Below are 25344 nucleotides of genomic sequence, written 5' to 3'. Positions count from 1 at the left end.
TACGACTTAACATATTGTATGCCATTCATTCTCTCCCGTATCCTCGTGCCAGGAGGAGATTTTTGTACGATTCTCACTACACAGCAGAGTATTTTGATTAGGTCTGGGGTTGTTATTTTTCTGTTGTAATGTAAGTGCTTCTATTTCTTTTTGTTTAGCACATATGACAAAATGTTACTGTCAGCATTAGGGCTTCTTGTACCTTGTCAAGTGTCAGAGTAGTTGTAGCAGGTCAGACCAGACATCCAGCCCGACAACCTGTCTCAAATGGTGATGGTTACCTAGGGAAGGGTACAGGATCAAGGAAGGTATGTAGTGAATAATTCTGGAATATCCTCCGAGCTCCCAGCAGTATTTGATTAAGAGATTACTTAAAGGAAACAGAGGATTATGTCCTTTTTTTAACAGTGCTCAATGGAATTTTTTTTCCATTAACTTGACGGGTTTTATTTTTTTTTAAATCTTGTATACTCAGCAACTGCAGTGTCCTACAGCAAGAAGTTCCCCAGCTTATCAGCACTTCTACAGTGCTCTGTGAAATTAATATTCAGATCTATGTATTTCTGAATCATTAACCTACTTGTTTCGTTTGATGACCCTACAGTCTGTATTGAGAGAGACAATGAACAGTCTTTCCCGATTCAGCTTCTTTCTGTCACTCATGTTTATAGGCGTCAAACAGACATTTGGGTCATCTGTTTTGAGAATGGAGAGTCCTACATAGTTTAGTTGTTCCTTATACAGAAACTGTTCCATAACTTTGATCATCTATGCCACCTTTTTCTTAACGTTTCTATTTCTGCTCTATCTTTTTTGACCTGGAGTTAATTAAAACTGCATGCAATACTAAAAATGTGGGTAGGCTGTGGATTTGTACAGTAGCATAATGATATTGTCTGTTCTTGTTCACTATTCTTTTCCTAGCATTTTCTAATATCTATTTGGTCTTTTAATCACTAGTCCGCACTGAGGTGAAATTTTCATAAAACACTTATAACCTCAAACTCTCCTTTTGAGTGATAATAGTCTGTTGAAAGTCAATGTGTATCACTTTACATTTATCTACATGGGATTTCATCTGTCACTTTACTGCCTAGTCAGTGAATCTTGTGAAGTCTCTTCTTCGTAATCAGCCCTTGTCTTCACTGAATATTGTAATGTTCTCAGCAAGCTCTGCCACCTCACTTACGCCCTCTTTTTCAGCTCACTAAGGTTGAGAGGGGCCTGGACCAATGCATTCTCTGTGATGCAACTGGTAATCTCCATCCCCTAGGAAATCTGGCTTTTGTTCCAACGGGGTCTTTCCTGTCATTATTCAGTTTTTTATTGAGTGGAGGATCTCCCTTCTTTGTTTCTTTACCAAGGGATATTGCTGCATCCCCTGTGGAAATCTAAGGGAACCGTGTCTGCTGGCTGTCACATGTCTGTTCTCTCACTGGGTTGGGAAATAAAAATGCAGTTCTTGCTTCTGCTTTCTTTGACCCATATGATCTTGTGTTTCAGGTTCTCTCTGCAACATTAAATTATTAATTTCACAGGACCACATGTGGGTTTTGCTCCTTGCCTAACATGCGGTCCACATGGAACGTGTCATGAGTCCTACTGGGGAGTGGCATACACTACTTTCTGAAGTCAGGGGGAAGTGTTTATGGGTCTTAATTTAGCTCCATCAGCAAAAGAAAATTACAAGCAATAGTGCCTCTGTGGCTGAATTTGTGGTTTATTGAAAACTGTGGCAGAGCCCACAAGATGAGGAGAGAAAACAATGTCTGATTTTAAATTTCAGCTGTTGGCTGCAGCTGCAGTTTTCAGAAAGCTTTTCAGCCTGATTCTTGCCCCATTTTCTTCTACCTTCCTTTTGCTGTAAAAGGAAGCTGAATTGCAACACTGAAGACTCCATGACTTAGTTTTTTTAGTACAAACAACTTAGACTTTAAATGGCATGGCTTTGAGCATAGGCTTTATCAGATGTACGTTATTTAAGAAGGGGCTGAAGATACAAAAAAGTTTAATTCTTTTTTTAAAAGTCTGAATGTATAGCAACGTATTAGATGTTTTTAAAAAAGTAGACTGTGAATGATTTAAGCTGTCTGCAAGGGCCTGAGTTTTTGTGTTTATTTTTATTGAGATGTCACTCCTTCGACAAACTAACAGCCTCAGAATTCACAGTTACCTATCATGTATTGAATAAAGCTGCTATATTCTTAAAACCTGTGACAACTTCTGCAAGATTAAGGGGAATTAGTTTTCAATCAAATAAAGAATCCCTGTGTCAGGGCAGTCCCATGCTGATGAAGACAGCTGAGGAACTGAAAACATGCTACCTTTCAGCAGCTGAGGCCTTATTCATGTCTTGGAAACACTCCTGAGATTTGCATGGAGCTATGAAGAAGAGGTATTTAGTGATGATTTCAAAAGTACTACCACAGTCTTAATGTCCGTGACTAAAATAAAGTACAGTGTAAGACAGTGTTGAAAAAGGACTTCATGCTGCCCAGGAGGCCTGGTGTGGCCTTGTCCTTGAGAGGAATATTTCTCAGATTCTTAACTCAGAAGACCACCCGGTCTTTTCCTTGCAGGGTGGAGAAAGCAAACAAATTACCTTCTGTGATGGTGGGGAAAAGAAAGTGATTGATTATTACTGCCTGTAGCATTTTAGCCCCTAACTGTGGAATTCAGACTGTATTTTCTGGCTGCATTTAGGCACTTCTTTAGGAAACTATTCAGATTTGGTTTAGGTGTTCCAAGTGATGTCAGACTTGTAAAGCACTCTGTCCTAATTTCCATTCTGCAGACCATCTTCTGCACTTAGGTTTACTCCCATAGTCCTGGGTAGAGAATAGCTCTGGATAGAGCTGCTCTACCAGGATCCAGCTATTCTTGATTTGAGCTCTTAGGGCAAGACTCCTTGCAAAAAAGCAGACTAAAAGCACTGAATGAATACTGCTCATGGGTTGTAAACTCATCCTTTGCTTACCCAGTGCCCTCATCCATGGGCATTCCTGTGTTACTCTGTGCTGTGAGAGAGGATTTATAGGAGCTTATAAAACTTAAAATGGAGGCATGTAAGTAAGATTGTTATCTTGTTTCAAAGAGGTTTTGATACTTCTTTCCTTCCAGCACTTTGCCCAGAATTTCTTCCAACTGGTAAAAGGATTTAGATATCATTCCAGCTGAAGTCTTGAAGTACTATCTTTTAATGGCAGATGTAGAGCAAAAAGGCAAAAGAGGGGAAAAAAGTGGGAATTTATCACTGGACCTTGTTATGTTTTATGTTAATTATGAATGATTAAGGCAATAGTATGAAAATCATAAATAAAATTTAATAAATCACAGAATTACACTTCCAGGTGAGTCTTGGAAATCAGAGTATTGGAGTATATGCGTATGCAGTAAAAGCTATGTTACCAGTTAGTATTTAATAACCTTTTCCTTTGGAGTAAAGAAAACCTGTCATTGTCACTACCTTTACTGCCTGTTCCCTATCCTCAGCTATGCTGCGTGTAAAGGCATATGCTATATTATGTGACATACACAGATATCTCAGTGCAGACTTGCAGTTTGTGAAGGGAGGTAACAAATACAGTGTCATTTTGTGTTGTCAGTGGAGAGCTCACCTGTGAGTCATCACGTTCTTTGAAAAGTTTTTGTAGGAAATACAAAACATTTGGAATGAAATTGTCTTGGGTTATGTATTTATTCATGAGAGAGACAGAGGCATTGCCTCTGAATAAGCTTAAACATCGTATGACACCTTTCTGTGCTGACGTTGCTGCTTCTTGCGTTCACCCCAGGCAATTCTGTGTCCTTCTTGGAGCCTGATGAGATGGATCATTGTTACTTCTTCTCCCTTTTTATCTTCTGCAAAAGTGTTGCACAGAAGGAGAAGACCTCCCCTTGTAGGAGAAATCGGGTATGACACCAGAGTCATGTCACTGTGGCTCGCGTGGTGCTTGGACGTTCTGCCCTTGCCAAACCCAAAGCATGCTCTCCCTTTTTGGGAAGAGGTGGCTGTGGCCACGGGCTCCCTGTCCCAGCTGGGAAGTGCACCAGCCTGACACCCCTTTCCCTGGGAGCTCTGTGCTGTTGTGCAGCATCCAGCCACACCAGTGTTTTCAGAGGTAAGCTTAGGTCATGTACTCCTTTATTACTGTTAGTATATTAAGTTCAGAAGAATGGGCTCTGATAATCCTGCTAGCTGTACTGCAAGGAGAAGATGGGAATACTAGAAAGAAAGTGAAGAGAGGCAAAGACTTGTTTTCCAAGGTGAAAACCTGACACTGAGGTATAATGGAAGTCTTCAGGAGCTCAGCTGAGGCAAGTGATTGAGGAGGAGGCTTTGAGATGGCTTTCTCACCAAGCACAGGCCCTACGGCACTGGTGGGTCTGGCAGACAAAGGGGGAGAGTAAGTCCGATCGCTGGAAACTGAAGTTAAGTCAGCTTTATCCTAAGGAAACAGGAGGCAATTCCTTAGCACTGAGGGTGGTTAAACATCAGTCAATTAACTATAACATAGTCTGTGAAATGAGAGTGGGGATATTTGCAAAAGCCATGTTAGCCCAGGTGCAGCGAAAAAGCCTGTATTTACGGGGGTGGTTGTTGCAGGGTGGATGGTTCTGGCAGTCCTGATGTGGTTTGCCTGATCCATCAGCTCCATTGCCCACCTTTGTGGGTCTGTGTGCTGAAATGCTCTTAAATAACACACTTGTTGCACTGGCAGCTCGGTATTAAAGACAGTGATTATAATCAACTGTCAAGCTTCAGCTTTTCAGCTGGTAATGTGCAGTGCTCAGGAGGGTTTGCCTCCATGCACATTGGACTAGGTATGTTTTGAGGTGTTTTTCTTTTTCCCGTCACTCTTTTTTCATGCCTAAGAGACTGACTGCGCTGGAGAGAGTGACTGGATGTGTGCACCACAGCTCTGAAGTTAGGATAGTTTTGGGGTTTTTTTAAGGTGGATGTCTGATCTGGGAAATTAAAGGCAGAGGAAGGAGCTTTTCTTGGGGTTAAGTCAGCTGGGAGCTTGATGTCCTTCACTTTTTTGTGCTGATCATCAGGGTAGATCTCATCACATGTGTGGTGGGGTTTGAAACAAATGCTAGTGCAGATGCAGCATTGTTCTCCTGAGATCAGTAATGTCTTCTTCACCTCATTTAAGTGTTTGGCCTTTGTGTGAGGACCCCATATCAAATTTAATGACTTGTGATAGATGGGAAGTCAGACAAGATAATCAAATGGTCCCTGTCCCTAAAGCTATGAAATCCTAAATACTGAAGAGTGAATTAATAAGTGTGCATCCCAGCAGAACAGATTGGGCAGGCCTGAGAAAGAACAGGAGCACCGCTGCTGTCAGCTCTGATTGCTTTCTTACTAATCAACTGTCTTAATGATAGCATCAGCATGGTTTGGGAAGGTCAGAGAGGCACTTTTTAAGGAAGGGGCTGTACATACACTGTTGGAGAGGTCATTGATATGTTTACAGGTTGGAAGTCCTACACGAGCCCTCTGCTTTGACATCTGCCTTCAGGAGCTGGTGCTCTACAAGGAGTAGAAACAAAAGGTTCACAAACCACAACCTGTGTCCATCCATACTGGGTTAGAAATCAGATCCACATGGAAACAAAGCTGTAAGAATTTACTCTAGTTGTCTTTACGTCTTTTCAGACATTCAGATTGCTGTTTGCTGTGTATAGTATTACCTTTGTGGCAAGAGACAGGGAGAAACTAGTAAGAACAATTAAAAATGCCCAGCCCAATAAGTCACAGTGGTGCTGATCTCTCCTGTGATTTTAGTCTGAGTCTTAGAAAAAAATCTAGTTCTTGCCAGTGACACTGTGGAGAAAAGTCAAATATATGCCCAGAGATTAATAAAATGAATAGTGTTCCCAAAAAAGTGACTTTTCAAGAAAGATCATCATCATGAATTGTGTGGATTGGCAACACTGGTACCATTGTGTTAATTTGTAATCATTATTTGCTAATTATTTTACTTAAACCATTCTCCTGTTGATAAGTAAGTAGTTACGGTAATCACAACATAATGTGAACTATTGTATTAATTCAGGACACAGGCTCCATCAAAGTACACTTTGTATTTGCTATTAACTGAAGCAGTCACATGACAATCTTATAAACTCCATGTGTACTTGGTAAGAGATGAAATAAATGATCTCTTATGATTCTTTTAAAGTGTAATTGTACTTTGCAGAGAGCAACTCTCGATGCCTTTGATCACTAAAGCATGCTGCTTCATACATTTACAACCAGATCCTGCAGACATCCATGAAACCAGCAATAGTCAGTGTTTCAGGCATTAAGTCTGTTCTTCTGGCACTGCTAAAAAGTTGGACCAATTTGAATCCAAACCCTCACCAGAGCTCTGTTTGAGTAAAGTCATCCAAAAGGGAACTTATCAAAACCAAAATGCTTTACACCAGGGAGAAATGGAATTTGAATGTAGAGCAGATGGACTTAGAAGTGACCTTCTCCTCTCCCTTTCTTCCACCTCCCTCAGAAACAATTCCCTGCACTTTCCTTCCCACCCACGTATTGCTTTTTATTTGATTAAACTCTAGTGATTGAAATTTCCACGATGTAAGGCACATTTTCCTTTCACAGAGTTATTTGTTTGGTACCTTACAAAAGCAGATGTTCATATTCTCTATTTCTGTGTTTGCAGGCTGATCTCATTCCTTACCATAGGTGATTCTGTATGGGAAGTGTGATGTGTGAAGGGCTGGCCAGGTTGGCAGGCACAAGGAGGAGCTGCAGCATGTCCAGGGGCTTCAGCTCAAAGTTGGCTGTGCTGGTGGCAATGTACCAATATTAATGTTAGCTTGGTACGGTGGGATGACATCAATGGAGGGGGTGTGTGTGTGTAAAAAGTCTTAAATAAGGTGTTGCATTGGACGAGTCAGAAACATGCATACTGTAATTAAGCACATTTAGCTCTGTTCCATCTTACCTTGAGTGGTGGGAAAGGAAGTCATGTTAAAGTGTATCTAGAGTTAGCTTTGTTGGGATTGTCCCAAATTAGAGGGGGAAATAAATTTATGAGAGAGAAGATTCACCTTTTTCTAAACACACACCACCACCACCACCACCCTTGAATGTTAGTACTTCTTTGTGATGACCATAGTCCTTTTTCTCAGTTTGATTTAGGACATGCACAAGTGGTTCACTGCTTTCAGACCTTAACATTTATTTAAAAAATTGGAGGGAGGAGGAAGAGAACAAGAACAAAACTTGGAAAAGAGAAAACCTAACATATTCAACATGATGTAGGTGTCCAGGCGTGAGTTGTGAGCTTGAGAAAAATGTTGTTTGGAGTGAATGAAGGATGGATGCTCTGTTACTTGGAGATGCATAAGGCACTCAACAGCACAGTGCTTGTCAGTGGGAGGTGGGCTGGGACACTGCATCCTGCGTCATACCTGAGAGCTTGGCAGTGCCAAGTGGCAGGTGATTATAGATGCTCTCCAGAGCTCCATTTGAAATGGAATTGGAAAGATGAATGTATCACCTGAGTATCTCATGTTCAACCTCTTAGTGACTTTTTAATAGTTGTTTTAGTGATTAAGGCTGGTGGTGGCTCTTGGTACCGCTGTCAGTCTCTGAACTTCTCTGAAGAGCTGAAACCTGTAGGTCTGACAGCACACGATGAAATTCTGTTATGGAGATGTGTAGAGAAGCTCATACTCAGTTTTCCTTCTTGCTTCAGCTGGAGTGTTACCATTTCACTCCCTGGACTAATTTTTCCTCACAAGTATGAGAGTTCTTAATGGAACTGGAGTGTATGGAGTATAAATACTGAAACTCTCCACAGATTTTTTAACAGCGAAGGTAATTTCATTATAAATAATCCCAGAGGTTTTATTAGATTGTTTGTCTTTGTAAATCTTAAAATCAAGTTCAGATGTTTTAATCTAACCACTGAATAGTTTAACCACTATCCTTGCCTTAGAAATAGGACCCAGTTCATTAAAATCCCTTGCTAAGCAGATGAGACCAAATGATCATAAAGCCCCCCTCTACATCTTAAAAATCTGCAGATCCTTGTTGTACAGTACCAAATCAGTAGACAATTAATTTTAAAATAGTGTAAACCTCTTTTCCCCTAAGATCTACTTGCATGGATTTGTGTTGATAGAACTAGGAGATTTTTTTCATTTTGCTTGTACAAGCTAGCAGCTAATATTGTATCATCTTTGGTGATACACTATCTGAACATAGTTCTTTAGTTTTAGGAGTGAGTCTATTTTAAGCATTGAGAGACCACGCCAAGGATTGCAGTGAACTTGCTGAGCACAAACGAGAATAGACGTGCTCAAATGAATTGCAGCACTGAAGCTGCTCTTTGCTGGCCAAGGCGGAAATCAGTTTCACCACCCTCAGTGTTGTTTTTCCATAGTTTGTTAACGTTACTTTCTCTATTTCAAATCTGACCAGACCTGGTGGAGCATCCTCTTGATGCTCCCCTCCTCCAAGGCAGGCCCAGATGATCGCTGCCTGTGTAATGGCTTGGAGAGGTGCTGCAGTGTGACCCACCAGAGTGTTTGTAATTCCTCCCAGACTTCTGCCTCACCCCGCCAGGTCTAATATTTGCATCTGGACTATAGCAGGGTAGTGTCGGGTTGGTTCCTGCGTAGAGCATTCATGATGTTTTTCTCAGTGGCTGCATGGTTTCACATGGACATTGAGACAGATCTTTAATTATGGGATGCTGCTTCTGATTTAACTATTAATAATTAACTTCCCAATTTTTTAGTTGTGAGTAATTGCTAGATCATGGAGTCATTGTTTTATATTATAAATTTGACTAATTAAATGCAGCCAGCATTTGTTAATTGTTCCTTTTATGCACATGCTAAACCCAGAAGTGTTTAAGTCGCTCTGGGACATTAATTTTAAACACAATTAAAACAGCATATCCTGTTAGCAATTATTCTCTGTGCATTGTTTTGATATTGATGGGTCCAGATCTGAGCACAGTAATTAAAAGGAACCACTGTTATTGTTGATCCCACAGATAAACAAATGCTGATTGCGTGCTATGAACTGGTTAATCAAGTTTATTTAACTTGTCCTTAGTGATTCATCCCAGTGACTATGCTGGGGAGTACTTTATTTGAGCCTAATAGCATAATGGTTCTGGCTGCCTCCAGTTTCTCAGCTGCTAAAGGAGTTTCACTAATCCTTTTAAATAGACATAGGTGACATCTTAAGGAATAGCATTACTACTTACATTCATTAAATCCAGTTTGGGACCCAAGGACTTCTCCCTTAAAGAGAGGACGTGTTTTGAGACCTTGCTGTCCCAATTGTTCCCTGTCCAAAGCAGCAGCAGAGATGATTATGTTTCTTGTGAGGCTGGGTGGGGCTCTTTTGTTTATTTTGATTTTGATGGTACATGTTTAGTCTCACCTTTTGCCAGTGCTCTTTAAAACTGTTCAAAAGACTGCTTCTGCAGCCACAGAAGTTCTGCTAAGGGGATACCCACTTTTCAAGTCACACGTCTGCAACCAAATAAGCAGTCTCTCTTGGATGATCTCTGCATTTTGGGGGTCCATGTTGCTCAGACCGTTTAGTAGCATCAGCAATATCATTTACTGTCAGTCTCAGCAGTGGGAGCATCCTGGTGTGGCCATTAAAGCAAAAATTTCAGACTAGGTTAGCACCATCCCGAGGGGCACCTTCTGCTCAGTGGGACCCATCAGTGGGGAAGTTGAGAGACCAACTCTCTGACTTGTGCTCTTTGCTGTGGAAACTAAATGGTGCTGGCTGAAATTAAATATATTTTAATTTTAATGAAGTTGGGTTTTTTTTTCTCCTTAAACTAATTTTCTAGTTTTTTTCCCCCAACGTGGATGGAGATAAAGCCTCCTAAGGGGCTAGAGTGCATTGATTTTGATCTTATAAGGCCCTTGGTACAAACTGTACTGATTTTTAGAGCTAACCCTTTTTTTGGTATAAGGCTGCAAAAGCATCTTCCTTTTAAGCATTTGTAGGCGAGTATGTATTGTGCTTTCCACTGTTATTTCAGGGTAAGGTCTTTTTAAATGCCTTTAGTTTCCCAACTCTTAGTTTCTGAGCCCTGTGCATAGCAAATGTCTTGGTACAGCTTTCATCTTGCTACTCCAGGCAATTGCATTGGCTTTGTTTTCCAATCAAGGGTTTCAGAGTTATTTTCTATTGCAGTTGGTGATGTTCAGTGATCACTATTCCTGTAAGAGCCCCCTTCTCCTTCCAGCTGGCTGTGAATATAAGTTGCAAGAGGCTCATTGCGCTTGTCCAGACTCTGGAAGACCTCAATCTTAAAGGCACATTCCTCCATATTGCAAAAGGCAACATCAGATAAGCGTGATGGCTGGCCATCACTTCTCCTCCTAAAATAGTCCCCAATCAGAATGAGCAGGAGTAACCCAAGGCCAGTAAAAACACTCCTATAAATACAATGTGTATCACACTGTTTTCTTTACATTGCAGGGCAACTATAGGAGTATTCTGTTGGGAGCACTGTACTGCAGACCTTAAATAGTGCTGCTAATGTTTAGATTGTATTTTCATCTCTTCTCTGTTTTCCATGCCAGGTTTCTGGGACCTTTGCCAGGTTCCAAGACCATATAGAATGAATTGTTAAAAAGGAAAATAAATATTTCTTAAGTGCTGGAGAATATGTATGTCTGATCTAATGAACAATAATTTTGTTCATTTATCAATTGTTAATTGTAATATACTCAAATGGCTTTCTTGCCTGGAAAGGGGAGGATTGGGGCATGAGGAGAGTGATCCTCCTTGAGCTTCTGTACTGAATTTATGTATACACAAAACATTTCTGCATTCAATAATCCAAACAGACGGGATGACATTTCTGCCAGATAGAGATGTAGAAGGAACCATAAGGGAATTTTCCTAGCCTGTGTGGACTGGGTGGTTGAGAGGTCATTGCAAGCAATTTAGCTGATGTTATATTGAAGTCAAGAGTTGAAGGAAGCTTGGAAGGCCAGATTACGCTAGGTTTGTTTAAAAAGACATCCAAGATGCTAACTGTTATCTGGCGTTGCAGTACAAGGTCGATTTAAATGAGAAATTGCGTATTTCTATTGATATCTCAATTATGCTTTGTTCTTGACTTAATTCAGAAGTTGTCAGTGGATAAACTTTCCGGTCTCGAGGCTGTAACTCAACACTGAGTTTGTTCTACCATCTCTGGCTCTGCGCTATGATTTCGATAGACGAATTTGGTCTGATATTCTCCACTAAATCAACACATGTGGCATCTGCTGCAGTCTGTGGGATTTGATCTCATCCTTCTCAGCTGCGTTATTTTTTGCCTCGCAGCCCGGTGGATCTGCTGGTTCCCATGCAGGCTTCCGGCCTCCGACCCGCCAAGAGAGAATTAGTTTTGGGTTTCTGTACGCTTTGCTACTGAGGCTTCAAAATCCCTCTTAACCCAAGTCCCTGCTTACATATTGCTACCATTCATTTGTATTGGCTTCAGTAAAGTTGAATTCCTGTATCTTGATTTTTCCCTAATTCGTTCTCTGAGCAGCTTGAAAGAATTCAACAGAAAACAAAACCTCAAAGCGCTTATATAATGAATTACTTTTAAACGAGACGCTAAAACAGACAGAGGAGCATTTATCAGGAATGTTTGTGGGCTTGGTGGTTACGAGCTTAAAAAAATATTCTGTGGAAAGCCTTTTGTCCCATGACGGAGATTTAAAAGGCTGCGGATTCGGATTCCAGCAGAGACTCAGGCCTGTAATCACGTTTGAAATGTTCCCTTTCATAAGGCTGCGCGGCTGCCGCGGGAAGCGGCCCGGCTAGGGGCTGCCTGCAGCGGAGCCCATCACCTGTTGGGGCCCAGGGCGCGGGGGCGCGTCCGCCCGCTGCCCACCGCCCACCGCCCGCCGCCCACTGCCGCGGCAGCAGCCCGGGGCCGGCCCGGCGGGCATGCGGGGCGCCGCGGGGGGCTCGCCGCGGGAGGGGAGAGCTGCCTTTCTCCTCCCCGAGGCTGGCGCTGACAGCCCGGGCGCAGCGGCTTCCAAGTTGGAGAGGGGAGCCTGTGCGGTAGGCAGGGACAATGGAGGAAAATGAAAGCCAGAAACTTGAGCTGTGCATGGCTTGCTCCACAGACAGCAGGCAGATGAAGGGTAAGTAAGGGAGTCGGGCGAAGATGGAGTCACATTTAAACGTGCCCTCGCTGCCGCTTTTTAGAACTGGAGGCAGAGTGCATGGGGGAGAAAAGCATGTCTTTCTCGTGCTAATGGCTCTGCAGTTTTCCCTACTGCTCCGACTCGGTGAGGCTAACTTTCTCCTCAGAGAGATCCCTGCCGACCCTTTGGAGCAGGGAGCGTGCTGCATTGCTGTCACGGTTTGCAGGACGCTGCCTGGCGCGGAGGGTGCAGCTCCCGCGAGGGGGCCCGAAATCATGGCACGTTCCCTTTAAATGCGCTGCGTGCCTCGCCTAGGGCAGAGAGATAGCACTTCTTTCGTAAAAGTAGGTCTGGGCTCATCTTTTCCTCGGGGTGGCTTTTAGAAGAGGGAGATTCACGGCAGATTGTCACAGGGTTAGTTGACTTTGTGTGAAATCGGTGGGTTTGTTTTGGAGCAAAGCCAAGAAATTGCAAGCGTGGTTTTCACGGCGGGTCAGCTGTGGTGCGTTGCTCGATGTATTTTGCCTAAAAGTGAAGGAAAACTTTCCTGGGGAATTCTTCGTGGGCTATTCCACGTGGTGCATAACGTTCAGGTAGCATGGCAAACACCTAATCTAATCTCTGTCTGTTATGGTATTTGTGGAGCACCTGTGAACATTCCCGGTTCGTGTGTATTGTATTCCTCCTCATAGGCACCTCAAAAGAAGTTGTGTTACTGTGCTGCTGTGAAAGAAATAGCGCATGGTCGGGTACATGTGGTTTTTTTTTAAAAAAAAAAAAAGACACAAGTTTGCAAGTATGTAATACCAGAAAGTAGTTAATAGAGAGCTTGGGAGGAAAAAATACTCTTCTTGGCAGTTCATTAATTGCCTGGTGCCCTTCTAAATATTTTTTAAAGTTAAAAGACTGGAAAGTGCAAGTCACGTGCATCTGTGTCTGTATATATTTATGTGTAGTGGGATGGAAATCTTCACTTAAAGGATGTGTCAGAATAGGAGAAAAAACCACCTTCAGTAACATACTTCTGTACAAATCGTATGAAGCTGCCTGAAAACATGTGGAGCTAGAAAAACAGAGGTCTGACTGGATCAATCCTATGATTCCCCAAAACTTTGAATGCTCATAACCAAATGCAGTAGTTTTGGCCCATATCCAGAATTTACGTTTGAAAGTTCCTTGGAAAGAGAGCAAATTGTAAAGACAGTAGAGGAAATTAGAAAGATTCCAAATAATCTCAAACCTATTGCTAGCATAAATATAATGGAGGTGAGTTTGACTCACACTGTAAAAATTGTAGTCTTTTTTTAAACACTTAAGTATTGCATGTGGTTTGCTTTAAGGCTCAGTTTCATAGCACCAATACGGTTCAGGTCCATACTTGTACTTTTCTGAAATTATTCTGAAAATGTTCCTCTCTCATGTCACCTCGGTTGCAAACGAAGACTATTAAAATCTTCACATTTAAAATAATGAAGCAAAGTGACTTTCCTGACCTTTGTATACTTCATGGAGGGTGTGACTTAGAACTGCGTACCACGGCGTGTTGAAGGACTTTTTTATCTTCTTTTTCTTTTCCTTTTTTTTCCCTTTTTTACTTTTTATTTTTTAATTTCTAGCTTAATAGCAATCAATCCTTCATGATAATCTTCCTGATAATCCTGGGCACACTGTTCTACACTGCAGACCTGGGCCTTTCCTGTAGTTACATCCACTATAGTAATGGGTGATGTTAAGAAATCTTGAAATTTGTTTTCAGATTGGAGAAGCAACTCAAGTGTCAGGGTTACTCAAGACTTTGGATAGCCCAAGTCCTCCCCTGTCAATCAGCTAGTTTTCCTTTTTGTTGCCCTCTAGACTTGCTACTTTGTTGAACAGAAAGACCTTCAGCTTTTAGCTTCTGGATATGCGGGAAGGAGAAAGGGAGAAAAGCTTATCGTGCACCTCTGTGTTTTCCGTTGGCTTCTCTTGACTCCTTTTCCAAGGAGGGTACTTGCATAATTTATCCTTTTGCTACTCTTCACTCTCTTCTGGGAACCACCACATGATCCTTCACACATTGCACAGTTATCTGTGGGGGTTGATTTTTAGGCCTATTATCTTCACTTGGAAGATACGGGAACTTTGCCCACGCTGTTATTGAGCAACTCCAGTATCCAGAAAAGCTCCCTCCATTTCTCCTCCCTGTAGCAGTGGCCCACACAGCAGCTGTGGAGCTTATGTGCCGTGAGCTACACAGGGGGGATTTCACTGTCCCGCTTTCAACCTTGCCATCAAAGTCATTTATCGCTAGCTAGGAAGTGGCTAGGGAAGATTTTTTTCAGCAATTACTGGGGGAAAGACCCATACTCAAACATGACAGCGAGTGTGGTTTGCAAAGAAAGTCACGTGCTGCTGTGTGCTGTAATGCTGCGGGATCCTGCTAAATGCCCAGGTCAGCTCGATGGCAAGACTAGCAATTAGTTCGCATAGTTTACATTCCTTTCTTTTCACTGGTATTTATACAGTATTTTCCAAATAGATGAAAGAAAAATAAGATAATTTGTAATCTTTCTAATATAGAATGAGAAAAGAATGTTATTTTTGATTCCTTCTCAAGGTTTCACCCAATAACAATTAGTGGTAAAACACTTTACTTGATATGCCTCTTTATGTTCCAAATAATGAACTTTTTTCTTAAACTATTGAAATGACCCAAGTGCAGAGTAGGGAGAGGTTTTGCATGAGAATATTTAGGACCCAAAATACACATTCATGAGCTCTTCGTTGTGTTTGCCAGTGTAGGTTTACCTGCCTTCTTGAGGAAGTGCCTGCCACCAATTCAGTGATTGAAAATGCTGCTGTGACCATACTTTAAGGGTTTATACCAAATTGCTGCACTCAGTCACCCACGCTCATGCTGACTGCCTCGATCTCCAAGGAAATCCCTTATTTATGTCTGCCGCCTTTGTTCCAGCAGCCTCAGGAATATAACCTCCGGGCTCTCAGTGCAACAAATTAAAGATGGTAAATTTCAGCCAGCCCTATTCCACCTCTTTTTTTCCTCCCATGTAAAATCCATTGAAATGACCGTGAAGCTTTCAGAAACTATTTTGACTGAGTGTATCTGGAGTAGCCACACTTAAATTATTGCCAGCAAAACTCCTTTTTGCCACTTTTCTCAAACAAGCTGAGTGCACCTGGTGGTTGGTGCTCTGAATTTTCAGTCATCAGTGAGGCTGGATGTTTTTTAATTGGGTTGTGTTTGGAAAAGTTGAGTGTGTGTGTGTACATGTGAGGCTGCTGCTCTGAAGGTTTAACCATGACTGTGCTTCTAAGAAGGTCTTGGAAGGTGCTGTGGAGATCAGAGATGGCGTTTTGAATCTGTGTGAGAATCTGCGTAAAACTTCCCTGTGAACCAAACCTGTTTCCAAAGCCCTGCCTGGATCTGTGCTTATCAAAGCATGGTGCCACCTGCAGCCTGGGCTCCTGGGGCTGGTTCTGCTTTTGGGACGGGGTTCCCTGAATGCAAATGGGAGGGGGTTGTTGGTAAATTGGAGTCCTTTAAGCATTACAGGGAGCTTACAGAAACATGCAAAGCCTTTGAGGCGCTTTCAGGGCTCTGTCCTGTGAAACCCAAGGGAATTGGTTCTCCCTGTGAATTGTTGCGACATCACACTGGCAGCGTCTCCACCGACGGGGGATTTACTTTACTACCAGGGCTTGATGTTACGTGGGACTTGGCAGGCAATGGTCAGTGCACACCAGAAAGCTGAAAAATCCTCAGCACAAAATCCTGAGGCAAGTGGCAGGCAGGGTGTCAAACTGAGGGATTGAACCATAAAAAGAAGCGAGTAGGTGCCTGTTTCCAAACAGCAGTGCCGTATAAATGGCAGCTCACCGGGGAGACGGTCGCTGGTGGGATAAAGGGCTCCGAGGTGAAAAGTGTCTGCTGGAGAGGAGTAGAGACGTATTAAAAATCCATAGAGGAAGGAGTTTCCAGCTCCTGGGGAGGTGCTGTAAAGGGTTAATGCTCACAGGGGCGGGTGGGGCTGCCCAAAGATGAGGAAGGCTGCATCAGGCTCGGAGAGGCCTTTTCAGTGCTTCTGGGTTTTGGTGTTTTGTTTTTTTTTTTTCCCTTTGCTGACAAGAGAGGGAGGGATTTTTCAAAGGTATTAGGTAACAAGGCTCCAGACCACACTTTTTCATGCACCAGAGGGTTCGTATTACACAGTTACCTGAAGATAAGCCAGCACTTACATACCCTCCGTGTCTGCGTATCTCTTTACAAATGTTATCGTGGTCTTTGGCCTTAAAGTAGATTTTAAAGTTGTAAAATTTATCTGACTGGGGTTTTTTTTCTTTTTATATCATGCAAAACTTGGTTTTATTCTGTTTCTTAAGAAACGGTTTATTGAAAAAGTGATGTAGTATTTTCCAGCCCGCTGTCCTGAGACATATAAAATCCAAGGGAGATCCATGAAATTTAAAACCAGACCACAGTCAGAAATCAGGAAAAAAAGCCTCCAAAACCCTCTTACTGTTTCATAGGTGTTTCAGAGCATGTTGAAAACACACTGGAAAAAGATTAAGGATTACAAATCTGCTTTGTCCAAGGAATTTTATCAGTTGCTATCCTTAAGGATACTAGTTACCTAGATACTAGGGCTATTAAGTGTACTGGAGCCTATTGAAGAAACCCATTTCTTCTGTGTAAAGCGTCCTGTAGATTTTAAAGGTCAGGGAGTAAGGGCCCTGTCAGATCTTCTTTTCAAGTTGCGTAGTGGTAAAGATGAAATAAAAGGGACATCTGCTTCAATGATACTCACTTTTCTGTGAGGCAATGCTGAAGTTGTGTGTTAAAAGTATGTAAGTACTGTGCATAGCTTATATAAGTGATTATTTCCAGGCCACTTCTTACAACGTGTATATGACTAATGATGCAGAACATGCCGTTGAACACTACCATACTTTTAAGAGAATCTAGCTTTTATTTCGATTATTTTCTTTTTCTTATTAATGTGAATGTTGGGATTAAGTTCTTATAATACACTGGGATTTGGTTTTTTTTTTCAGACCAGGCAAAAACCAGTTTGCATGTAACATCACTAGATGATGCAGAATGTCTCCGATCTAAAGAGCTCCTTTCGACCCCGAACAGTCACACTTCCTCTAATTCAAAGTCCACCCGCAACATCCCTCGAAGACATACAGTAGGTGGGCCTCGCAGTTCCAAAGAAATATTGGGAATGCAAACCTCGGAAATGGATAGGAAGAGAGAGGCTTTTCTTGAGCATCTGAAACAGAAATATCCCCACCATGCTACAGCAATAATGGGACACCAGGAGAGACTGAGAGATCAGGTATGAAAGTCAAATTCATATCTTGCTTTTTGTTAAACGGACCTTATAACTCCTACAAAACTGGGTGTTACCTCATTACAAAAGGTGAGAATGTAACAAAGCATGAAACAGATTTTTTTTTTGATGCAGCCTAAGATTTAGTTACTCCCTTGAAATTCACAGAAACAATAATAAAAATGAAACTATTCAATATTACCTTAGAATTGTTTGTTGAAACTGACATTTTTTAAGAGCTTTTCATTTTCTTAGAGTATTCACAGAGAAGGGGGTGAAGGTGAGACTCTTGATCTTAGTATATGGGTCTCTATCTACTTTTCACAGCTGAAGGGAAAATACGGAACAGCTGTTAATTTCTGTTACACTTTCCATATTAGTGCCACTGCCCAGAAGAAAAGAAAATATCTGTGGAGTGTTTCTGTGTGGCTAAGATGGCTTTGTTACCCTTTAATTTGCTTTCTTTTATATTTTTGAGTCTTGTAATACAAACAGAATGGACTTACCCACAGGTATCTGCCTCTTCCAAGCTGTTTTGACATCCACATTGGTCTTGTCAGCAGTGTACCTTAAGGTGGTTTGCTTTTCACCTGCCTCCAATTGCTTTTCAGCAGCAAAAAGTATGTGTAGGGTCAGAGGAGATGTGACATGCTGATGTATTTCTAAGAGCAGGTGGAGGCTGCTGACACTTCAACCTTCTCAATTCAAGGAATGCCATGCAAGGATCCTTTCACAGCCTAACTCTGGGCTCTGGTTTTGGGTGCATTATTAGAGTTTAATATGTTCAGCTTTACAGACAATCTACCTTCTATTCCATAATTCATTTTTTTTAATCAACCAGCAGAATTTAGAGTTCAGGCTCAAAAATCTTATGCCCATTACTCTCAATTTAACAAATGATTGACAGCAAACCTTTTATAAAAGGTTTTTTTCTCAATGTTTTATAGGTATTTCAGCACTAACAGTAAATTAATTGTAAGTAAGGAATAAAACAAGTTGGAAAAATATTGTGCTCTGTTATGGCAGTTCTTACTGAACTCCCAGCCTCTTTTGAAGCCTTCCGAACCTTTGGAGATCAGACCATTGTTACAGGTTGGAAAGACACTAATTTGGTAACTTCCCCCCTACAACTTTTGACAAGGTCTCTAAAGATCCCAGGTGCTATCAGTCACCTCAGCACACAAATGCTAGAATCCATGCGTATCCAGCTAAAATAGCTGCAAGACTTCAGCTCTAATGAAGATGATCTATTCCTTATTTTGAAACAGCTTTCCTCCTTTCCTTTGAAAGTCTTGATTTTTATTTTTTTTTCCCCACTTATCTCTTCCATGAACTTTAGTGACTGTGTGGAATGTGCTGGGTGGTGGATAAAGATAGCATACAAATTAAATAAAGGGGGTGGCAGGGGGGTGAAATCCAAAGATTAGATCTTTTGGAGTCATGTAAATATTTAGTTCCAGTGTTGCAGACACTGCAAACCCAGTTTGAACAGCCTACAGCATTACACCCTACACATTTTGTAATTTGAGCCTTTTCTGAAGGCAATAAATTACAGAAGGAATGCAGTAACTGTTCCTGCTGTTTGTTTAAAATGTGTCATCCTTGCTAATTTATTGAGGGTAGAATTCATGCAAATGTCTCCTGCTTCTATTTTTTGATGATTAGACATATGTATTGTATGTAATGAGTTTTTAAGTAATTTTAAACCAAAATAACTTTAAAATTACTGCGAGAGTATCAAACTATCTTTCTTGGGATTCAGAAAGACTGAAGCCTCAATTCATTCAGCATAACTTAAAAAAAAAAAGATAAACTGAACAGAAGCCACATTAATAACATGCAGAAATGAGTTATACTAGTTGTAAGAAATTTGCTTAGCTGAAATGTAATGTGTCAACAGTGTGGCTCATCAGGTGCAGTAAGATTATTATGGTCATGGCATTATAGTTCAGAGGGGTTTTTCTTACCAGTTGTGTCTATGTGTGCACACACATGTATCTATTTTGTGTGTGTGTGTGTGTGTATATGTATCTCTGTGTGTAGCTACACATCTATATTATATGCACACAGCTCCGTGTGTGTGTATATATATGTGTATGTATAATGCATGCTTACTTAGCTGCTCCATGAATAAGACCATAATGCAGTTTTGCTTTGGAGGGTGCATATGTTTAGCATACATACTTCTTTTTCCCCCCTTCTATATGTATGTGTGTAGCAGTGGTATAAAGACAAACTGCATCCATGTGTAGTAGGTTTGTGTGTGTAACATACAGATTTTGTATGTGATATATATATATATATATATATATAAGATGTATGGGAAGACATGAATGAAAATGTCATGATTTATTTTCCAGGTTCCTTTCCTCCCTTCTTACTTCTCCAGCTGCTCCCAGATCTGGAAAATGGCAACATTATACATGGTGGAAATTTCCCCACTGTGGGAGATTTATCAAGGATAGTAGCTGATGCAACACCATTTTCTAATCTCTGTGTCAAATGGTGCAGCTGGAACATAAAACATCCCAATATTTACAGTCAGGAGGTAGTCCCTTGGATATCATATAATTTGTCTTCCAGGTTGCTCTAAACCCTGTCAGGTCCATAACCAGCAAAAATGGGCCATAAAATCAAGATTGGTAATTGTCTCTCTTTTTGTGGACTTTCTTCTCTTGTGGGTTTTAAGCAGCAGTATCTGAGTTTGGCAAACTGACCCCTGGTTTGCAGAAAGTAAACATCAGGAAAAAAAATATTTGATGTTGTCAGATCATACTGTATGGCCTCCACCAGCAAGGTCAGCTCTGAGTGTTGTCCGTATCTTCCACTACATATTAATGGTTTCCTCCAGGCTTCGTTTATTCAGATAAATCCCTCCCTTGGACGTGCCTCCTGAGGACCCTTTCTACTCTTGATAACCTGCCACAAATCAGAAGTACAATCATGGCCAGGTAAAATGCTGGTGGGGATTACTGATGGTTAACAAACATGGTGACCTGAAACCTCCCAGCTGTGCACACAGATCATCCCTCCTTCACCCCACACGTTTTTTGCCTTGTTTGTGTTGTGGTATCTTATTTTGGAAAGGAAAGCTCGCAAAGACAAGAGCTGTCTTTATTTGCACGAGGGCCTCGGGATAGTGATGCAAGGCAAATAACCTGCAGCTAAACTGCTCTTCGTGCTAAACTGGGGGGTGAGTTTACAGCAGCTGGGGTGGTGCAGGCGTGCCATGCCTTGTGCACCCCAGAAGAACCACAGGGGAATGCAGCATCCCACAGCCACAGCTCTTGGCAGCGGGCCCCCACACTGCAGGTTTTCCCCCTTGCAAGACAGCCCTGCAGCCAGGCACCAGAGCTCCTGGAAAGCCGAGGAACAAAATTTTCTTTTATCGGTAATGCGACTTTCTGCAGGAGCTTTGGATACCTTGCTTCTGCCAAGGCTCTCTTGTCTGTGTTAATGAAAGCAAGGTGCTAATGTAATCTCTAGGAAAGTTAGAAAGAAAAAAGAGAAAAGAAGGAGGAAAACAATCTTGATCTTTTGAAGTTTGAGATGGTGTGAATCATCTGCTGCTGAGCTCTGGCAGGACATGATCACTGGCTTAGGTGGGGTTGACTCTGGTCAGCAGAGGAGGAAAGAGAACTAACAACTTAAAAGCTGGGCAAATGGCCGAAAGGGTGAAAAAGAGTTAGCATTTAAGAGGTTAAAATGCTAACCTGGCTATGGAAGGGGAGGGGGTAATCCCTGCAGTGAACCTGTTTTACAAGTCACTTTGCTAAAAAAAAACTTTCTGAGGGGCAGAGAGCAAAAATGTGTGTACAGGTTTTTCAGATATGGAGCTGATGAGCATGTCTTAAGAAAATGAGCTGGAAGGTGTTTGCCATAGCTTTCTTTTGTTGTTGTTTGACTAGGAAATACACCGGGAGATGTGGAAGGGTCAGGAACAGCTCTGGTGTTTTAGCCAGTGATCTGTGAAGACCACATTTATTGGGAAGTGAAATTAGATTTCCATCAATTTAAAAAAAAAAACCACACGCTTCTGGTGCCTGTGCAAGTCTGAGTGCCTAGAAAATGGTGGTTGAGGGTTTTTTTATTATGTTCAGTTAGGTCTGAACATGACAGGTAACTCTGGCATCTGAGAAGGTGTGGTTAAGGTTACCATGGAGATCCATGATGTCATGCTTGATAGAGCATGTCAAGACAGCTAATCTAACATGTAGATGTTCAAAAAGTCCCATAGGCCAGAACTAAGCTTTATGCAAATAACAAAGTTACGCTGCAAAAGGGCGAAAGAAAATACGGCTGAGATATGGCGTGCGTTTTACCTGGCAGCTTGAAAGGATTATATCAGGCTTCATCATAAACTGAAACTTTTGGAACTAAAGGAAGAGGATTTCAGACCATCTCTGGCCTCACCTGTGGAATCTCACATTTCGGTAAATAAGCCTCTTTCTCTTTCTGCCCTTGCTGTAAAAAAATGCCTTTGAAATCATGGAGTTTGCTTCACCACGTTGCTCCTCCTGGCAGCAGGGCTAAATCAATAAAGCAAGTTTTCTGGCATGGCATGTTCTTTTTTCTCTTTCAAAAATGAGTTCTTTATTGAATGAACTGAGAATTCAGAATTATTTGAAAGGCATTGTAATGTATTATGTTGATTATATGAATCATGCTGCAAAAATGTCCTAGGTAGTGTTTTGGAGGAGAAACTAAGAATGGAGACACTGTATTTATTTGTAGATTATTGCCAGATGTCTCTCCTTTAACTGTTAAAATAGAACCCTAAAATTACAACAGCATTTATTCCAGGATTTGATATCTGCAGAAATACCGAAGCTTGCTCTTTTTTTTAAATGGATCATAGCATCAATTGGTTAAACTGACTTCGAGTATGTGCTTAAATATCATAAGGTAACACTGGGGCATTTCTTAATAGTTTTTTTTCTTGGGTAAAAGTACATTAGTAAAGAGTAAACACATTTGGAGGTAAAAGTCCAGCAGTAGAAAGGCTATTGGGACTTTTGGGTCTTAGGTATAAACAAAAAGGGACATTTTCAGTCCCTCTGGAGAGGGAGTAAAATCCCTGGGTTCTTAGCTGGAACCACTTTTATACTTATATCAGTCACAACAGATCGAGTAAACATCAGTACTTAAGGGAGAGTCCCCTTCCGCGCTGTCACTGCTGTGATATGGTAAGGAAAAGCAGGGTTAGGACTACAAAGTTTAGTTGGTTCAAATCACTCGGTATGAAAAGGGTTAGACTGAGGTGGGAAAGGCTGGGTGTTTGCAGTAGTTAATGTCTGAGCTTAAAAATGTGAAAAGAGAAAAATCTTAGGTTCTGCCTAAAGACGCCCGAGAAATGTAAACTTGAGAGAAACTTCAGTTCAACGTAAATCCTCTGTAGGATTTAGGGAATAAGGAGGCCGCAGAGTATGGTAAGCACATTATCTAATTCCAGGTGAAAAAACAGGGTATAAAGGTTTTCTGATGTTCTGCATTGCTTGATCAAGCAACACTAAATAAACTCTTTTTTTGGAACATTTATTGATTATTAAAGTGAATGGATTGAAAAGAGTACGAAGTGAAGAAATCACTAGGTTTTTTTGGTCACAGCTCCTTTGCTTTACTCCTAGTTATATCTTGAAACTAAGCCAGTAATGGAAATATTTTAGAATTAATTTCAGGTTAACCTTTCTCCCAAAGTCTGAGTGATAATTATTTAGTACTAGGATATGTACAAATGACAGTGTGTCAAATTAACTAGCATATTTTGCATTCATTACACTATTGCTGGTTGATGCCATGGAGTTGGTTAGGGAGAAGTTGATTTAGTATTAATATTGTGTGAATATTGTTCTGGTGTGTACCCATTAAAAAAGAGAGTTTAAAAATTACATTTAATTTTAAAATGTACACAGTGTATGTGAAGAATGTGATTTTACTCTGGATATATGTTGCTGCAGACTTTTCTAGTTGAGAAAATCCATTTTGTTGAATTACTACTTGGTTCACATCCTGTTCTATATAATGTGTTATCAAAAAATGCCTATTTTTATCTGAGAGGTCGGTGTCATACAGCTAGAACTTGCTGTTTTGTCAGCATAGGCTGTAGGTATTTGTTCAGGGAAAAAAAAGTTTCAGAAGTTGTTTCAGGAGATTTCTGTGTGTTCTTGCCTCTTCTCTGCCAATGGGTACTACCTCCCTGCCCAAATGAGACAGCAGTTCCCCCTCCTCCCTGGATAATCTTTAAGCCCAACAGAACACATTACGCATTGGGGAAGGGAGGATTGTCCCCAGCATGCACATGTGTCCCCTGTCTCACCATTGGGTACAACAATTCATTGCTTTCCAGTGCCGCTGTATGTTAAAGGCCACTGCTCTTATTTTACGTTTTTAAAAGCACCTAAGAAAAGCTACAAAAATGAACATAGGAAACATGATTGCAAGCTTAAAGCTCTGCTGATTCCAAGGCCTTAAGCTTTTGTTTATGGAAGGACATGAGGTGGCATGTCCATTTGTTTTGAGTTGAAACATGCTTTTTAGCCCCCAGATAATGCTGTGATTGCAAGATATTTATAAATAGCTCAATAGATAAATGAACAAAGAGCTAGTTCATTAGCAAAGTAAAGTGGATTTACTTTGTATTCACTATAAGTGAAAATATTGAGGAAGAAGAGTAATATTCCTAGTAGAATGTCTCAGTGGAAAGTCTTTCAATTTTACTCTTCAGTTTAAAAAAGTAAGGCAACGTGTTAAGGCATATATTAACTACTAGCCCTAAGGTATCTGTGGGAGTAAGTGGAGTTTAACCAGAGCGGTAATACTTGCTTTGATAAACGTAAGGTTTTAATTTATATCTATCAGTTAAAAGCAATAATAATAAAAAAAATCTGTTCTTTTCAAAAAGCAAACAAAACAAAGCTGCAAAAAGGCTAATAAAGTAGTTCCTTTTCTTTTTCCTTCCCTCACCCCATGCAAATCACACACCAGCGCAGTTACTTTGCCCCAGCAGGATTAGTAGCTTCTCTTCTGTGGCAACGCCTCTGCATTTTAAGTAGCATGTATTGTTTGTAACTCAGAAGTCCCAGGTAGTTGTTACATGCTTACCTTTGTTCATGTGATTTTTTAATGTATTATTTTTCTAATCTATTTTATGATGAAAACTATTTTTAGAATCCTTTGTATTCAGCTGACTGAATCAATGCCACAGTAATCTTGTTGAGTCCAGGACTCTGGTGTCCCTTAAAGCACAGTTTGGGTAGCTGCATTCAAGAGAGTTGCCCATGGAAACCTCTCCCAGTTATTGTAGACACCTGAGATTCCTTAGGTTTCAGAAATTTAAGCTTTTCTGGTCAGAAATATATCCTGAGGCATTTGTACATGTGTTTTTGCACATACTCAGTTTAGTCCTGGTGCTTTCTGGGTTGTCTCTGTAGATGATGGCCAGAAACTGCACCAAAGCAGTCTGCGGGACTTCATGTGGTGGATGGGTTCAGTGCAATACTTCTTCGGCAGTGGTGGTGAGGAGAGCCTGCGTTCTGTGCATTGGCCTGGAAGCATCCACCCCTGTGGCAGAGGCACATCCTGCCTCTCCTGAACCTGTGCTAGGTGCCTGCCTTCCTCTGGGGATGCTTGGAGGCGTTTGGGGTAGGCAAACCCTACATTCTCCCTTTTGAAGTCAAGCCACTGGGCAATGACCTGTGACAGGGTTTGGTCCCATAGCCTTGTGATTAGCTCCTCAGAGCAGCTGCTGAATGAGCCTCATCACAGGACTGTGAAATTGAGCTCCTGTCTTCATGCTCGCCCTGGCCATGAGGACCTTGTGTTCCTTTCTTATTGGCAGCAAAGTTTCAGGAGT

General features: G+C 41.3%; 1 protein-coding gene across 17 annotated transcripts in view; it reads left to right on the top strand.

Moving 5' to 3' along the window:
• Positions 1 to 25344, top strand: part of KIAA1217 (KIAA1217 ortholog) — a 366098-nt gene that overhangs the window by 171614 nt on the left and 169140 nt on the right. For 5 of the 17 annotated variants that reach the window (XR_008731924.1, XR_008731923.1, XM_027799332.2 and 2 more), the window contains exons 1-2: positions 11834 to 12156; positions 17212 to 17498. Coding sequence is in view for 14 of the 17 variants with exons in the window: in XM_027799332.2 (XP_027655133.2) it covers positions 12087 to 12156; positions 17212 to 17498 (357 nt within the window). In the remaining 3 variants the exon portion in view is untranslated. Of the gene's footprint in view, positions 1 to 11833; positions 12157 to 17211; positions 17499 to 21764; positions 21926 to 25344 lie in introns of those variants that run through there. The other 12 variants (XM_055708257.1, XM_055708260.1, XM_055708258.1 and 9 more) reach the window with 6 other exon arrangements.

The sequence above is a fragment of the Falco cherrug genome, chromosome 4 (genome assembly GCF_023634085.1).
Source record: "Falco cherrug isolate bFalChe1 chromosome 4, bFalChe1.pri, whole genome shotgun sequence".
NCBI classification, from domain to species: Eukaryota; Metazoa; Chordata; class Aves; order Falconiformes; family Falconidae; genus Falco; species Falco cherrug.
Note: the sequence above shows the minus strand (reverse complement) of the source record. Positions and strands in the feature narration are given on the sequence as shown.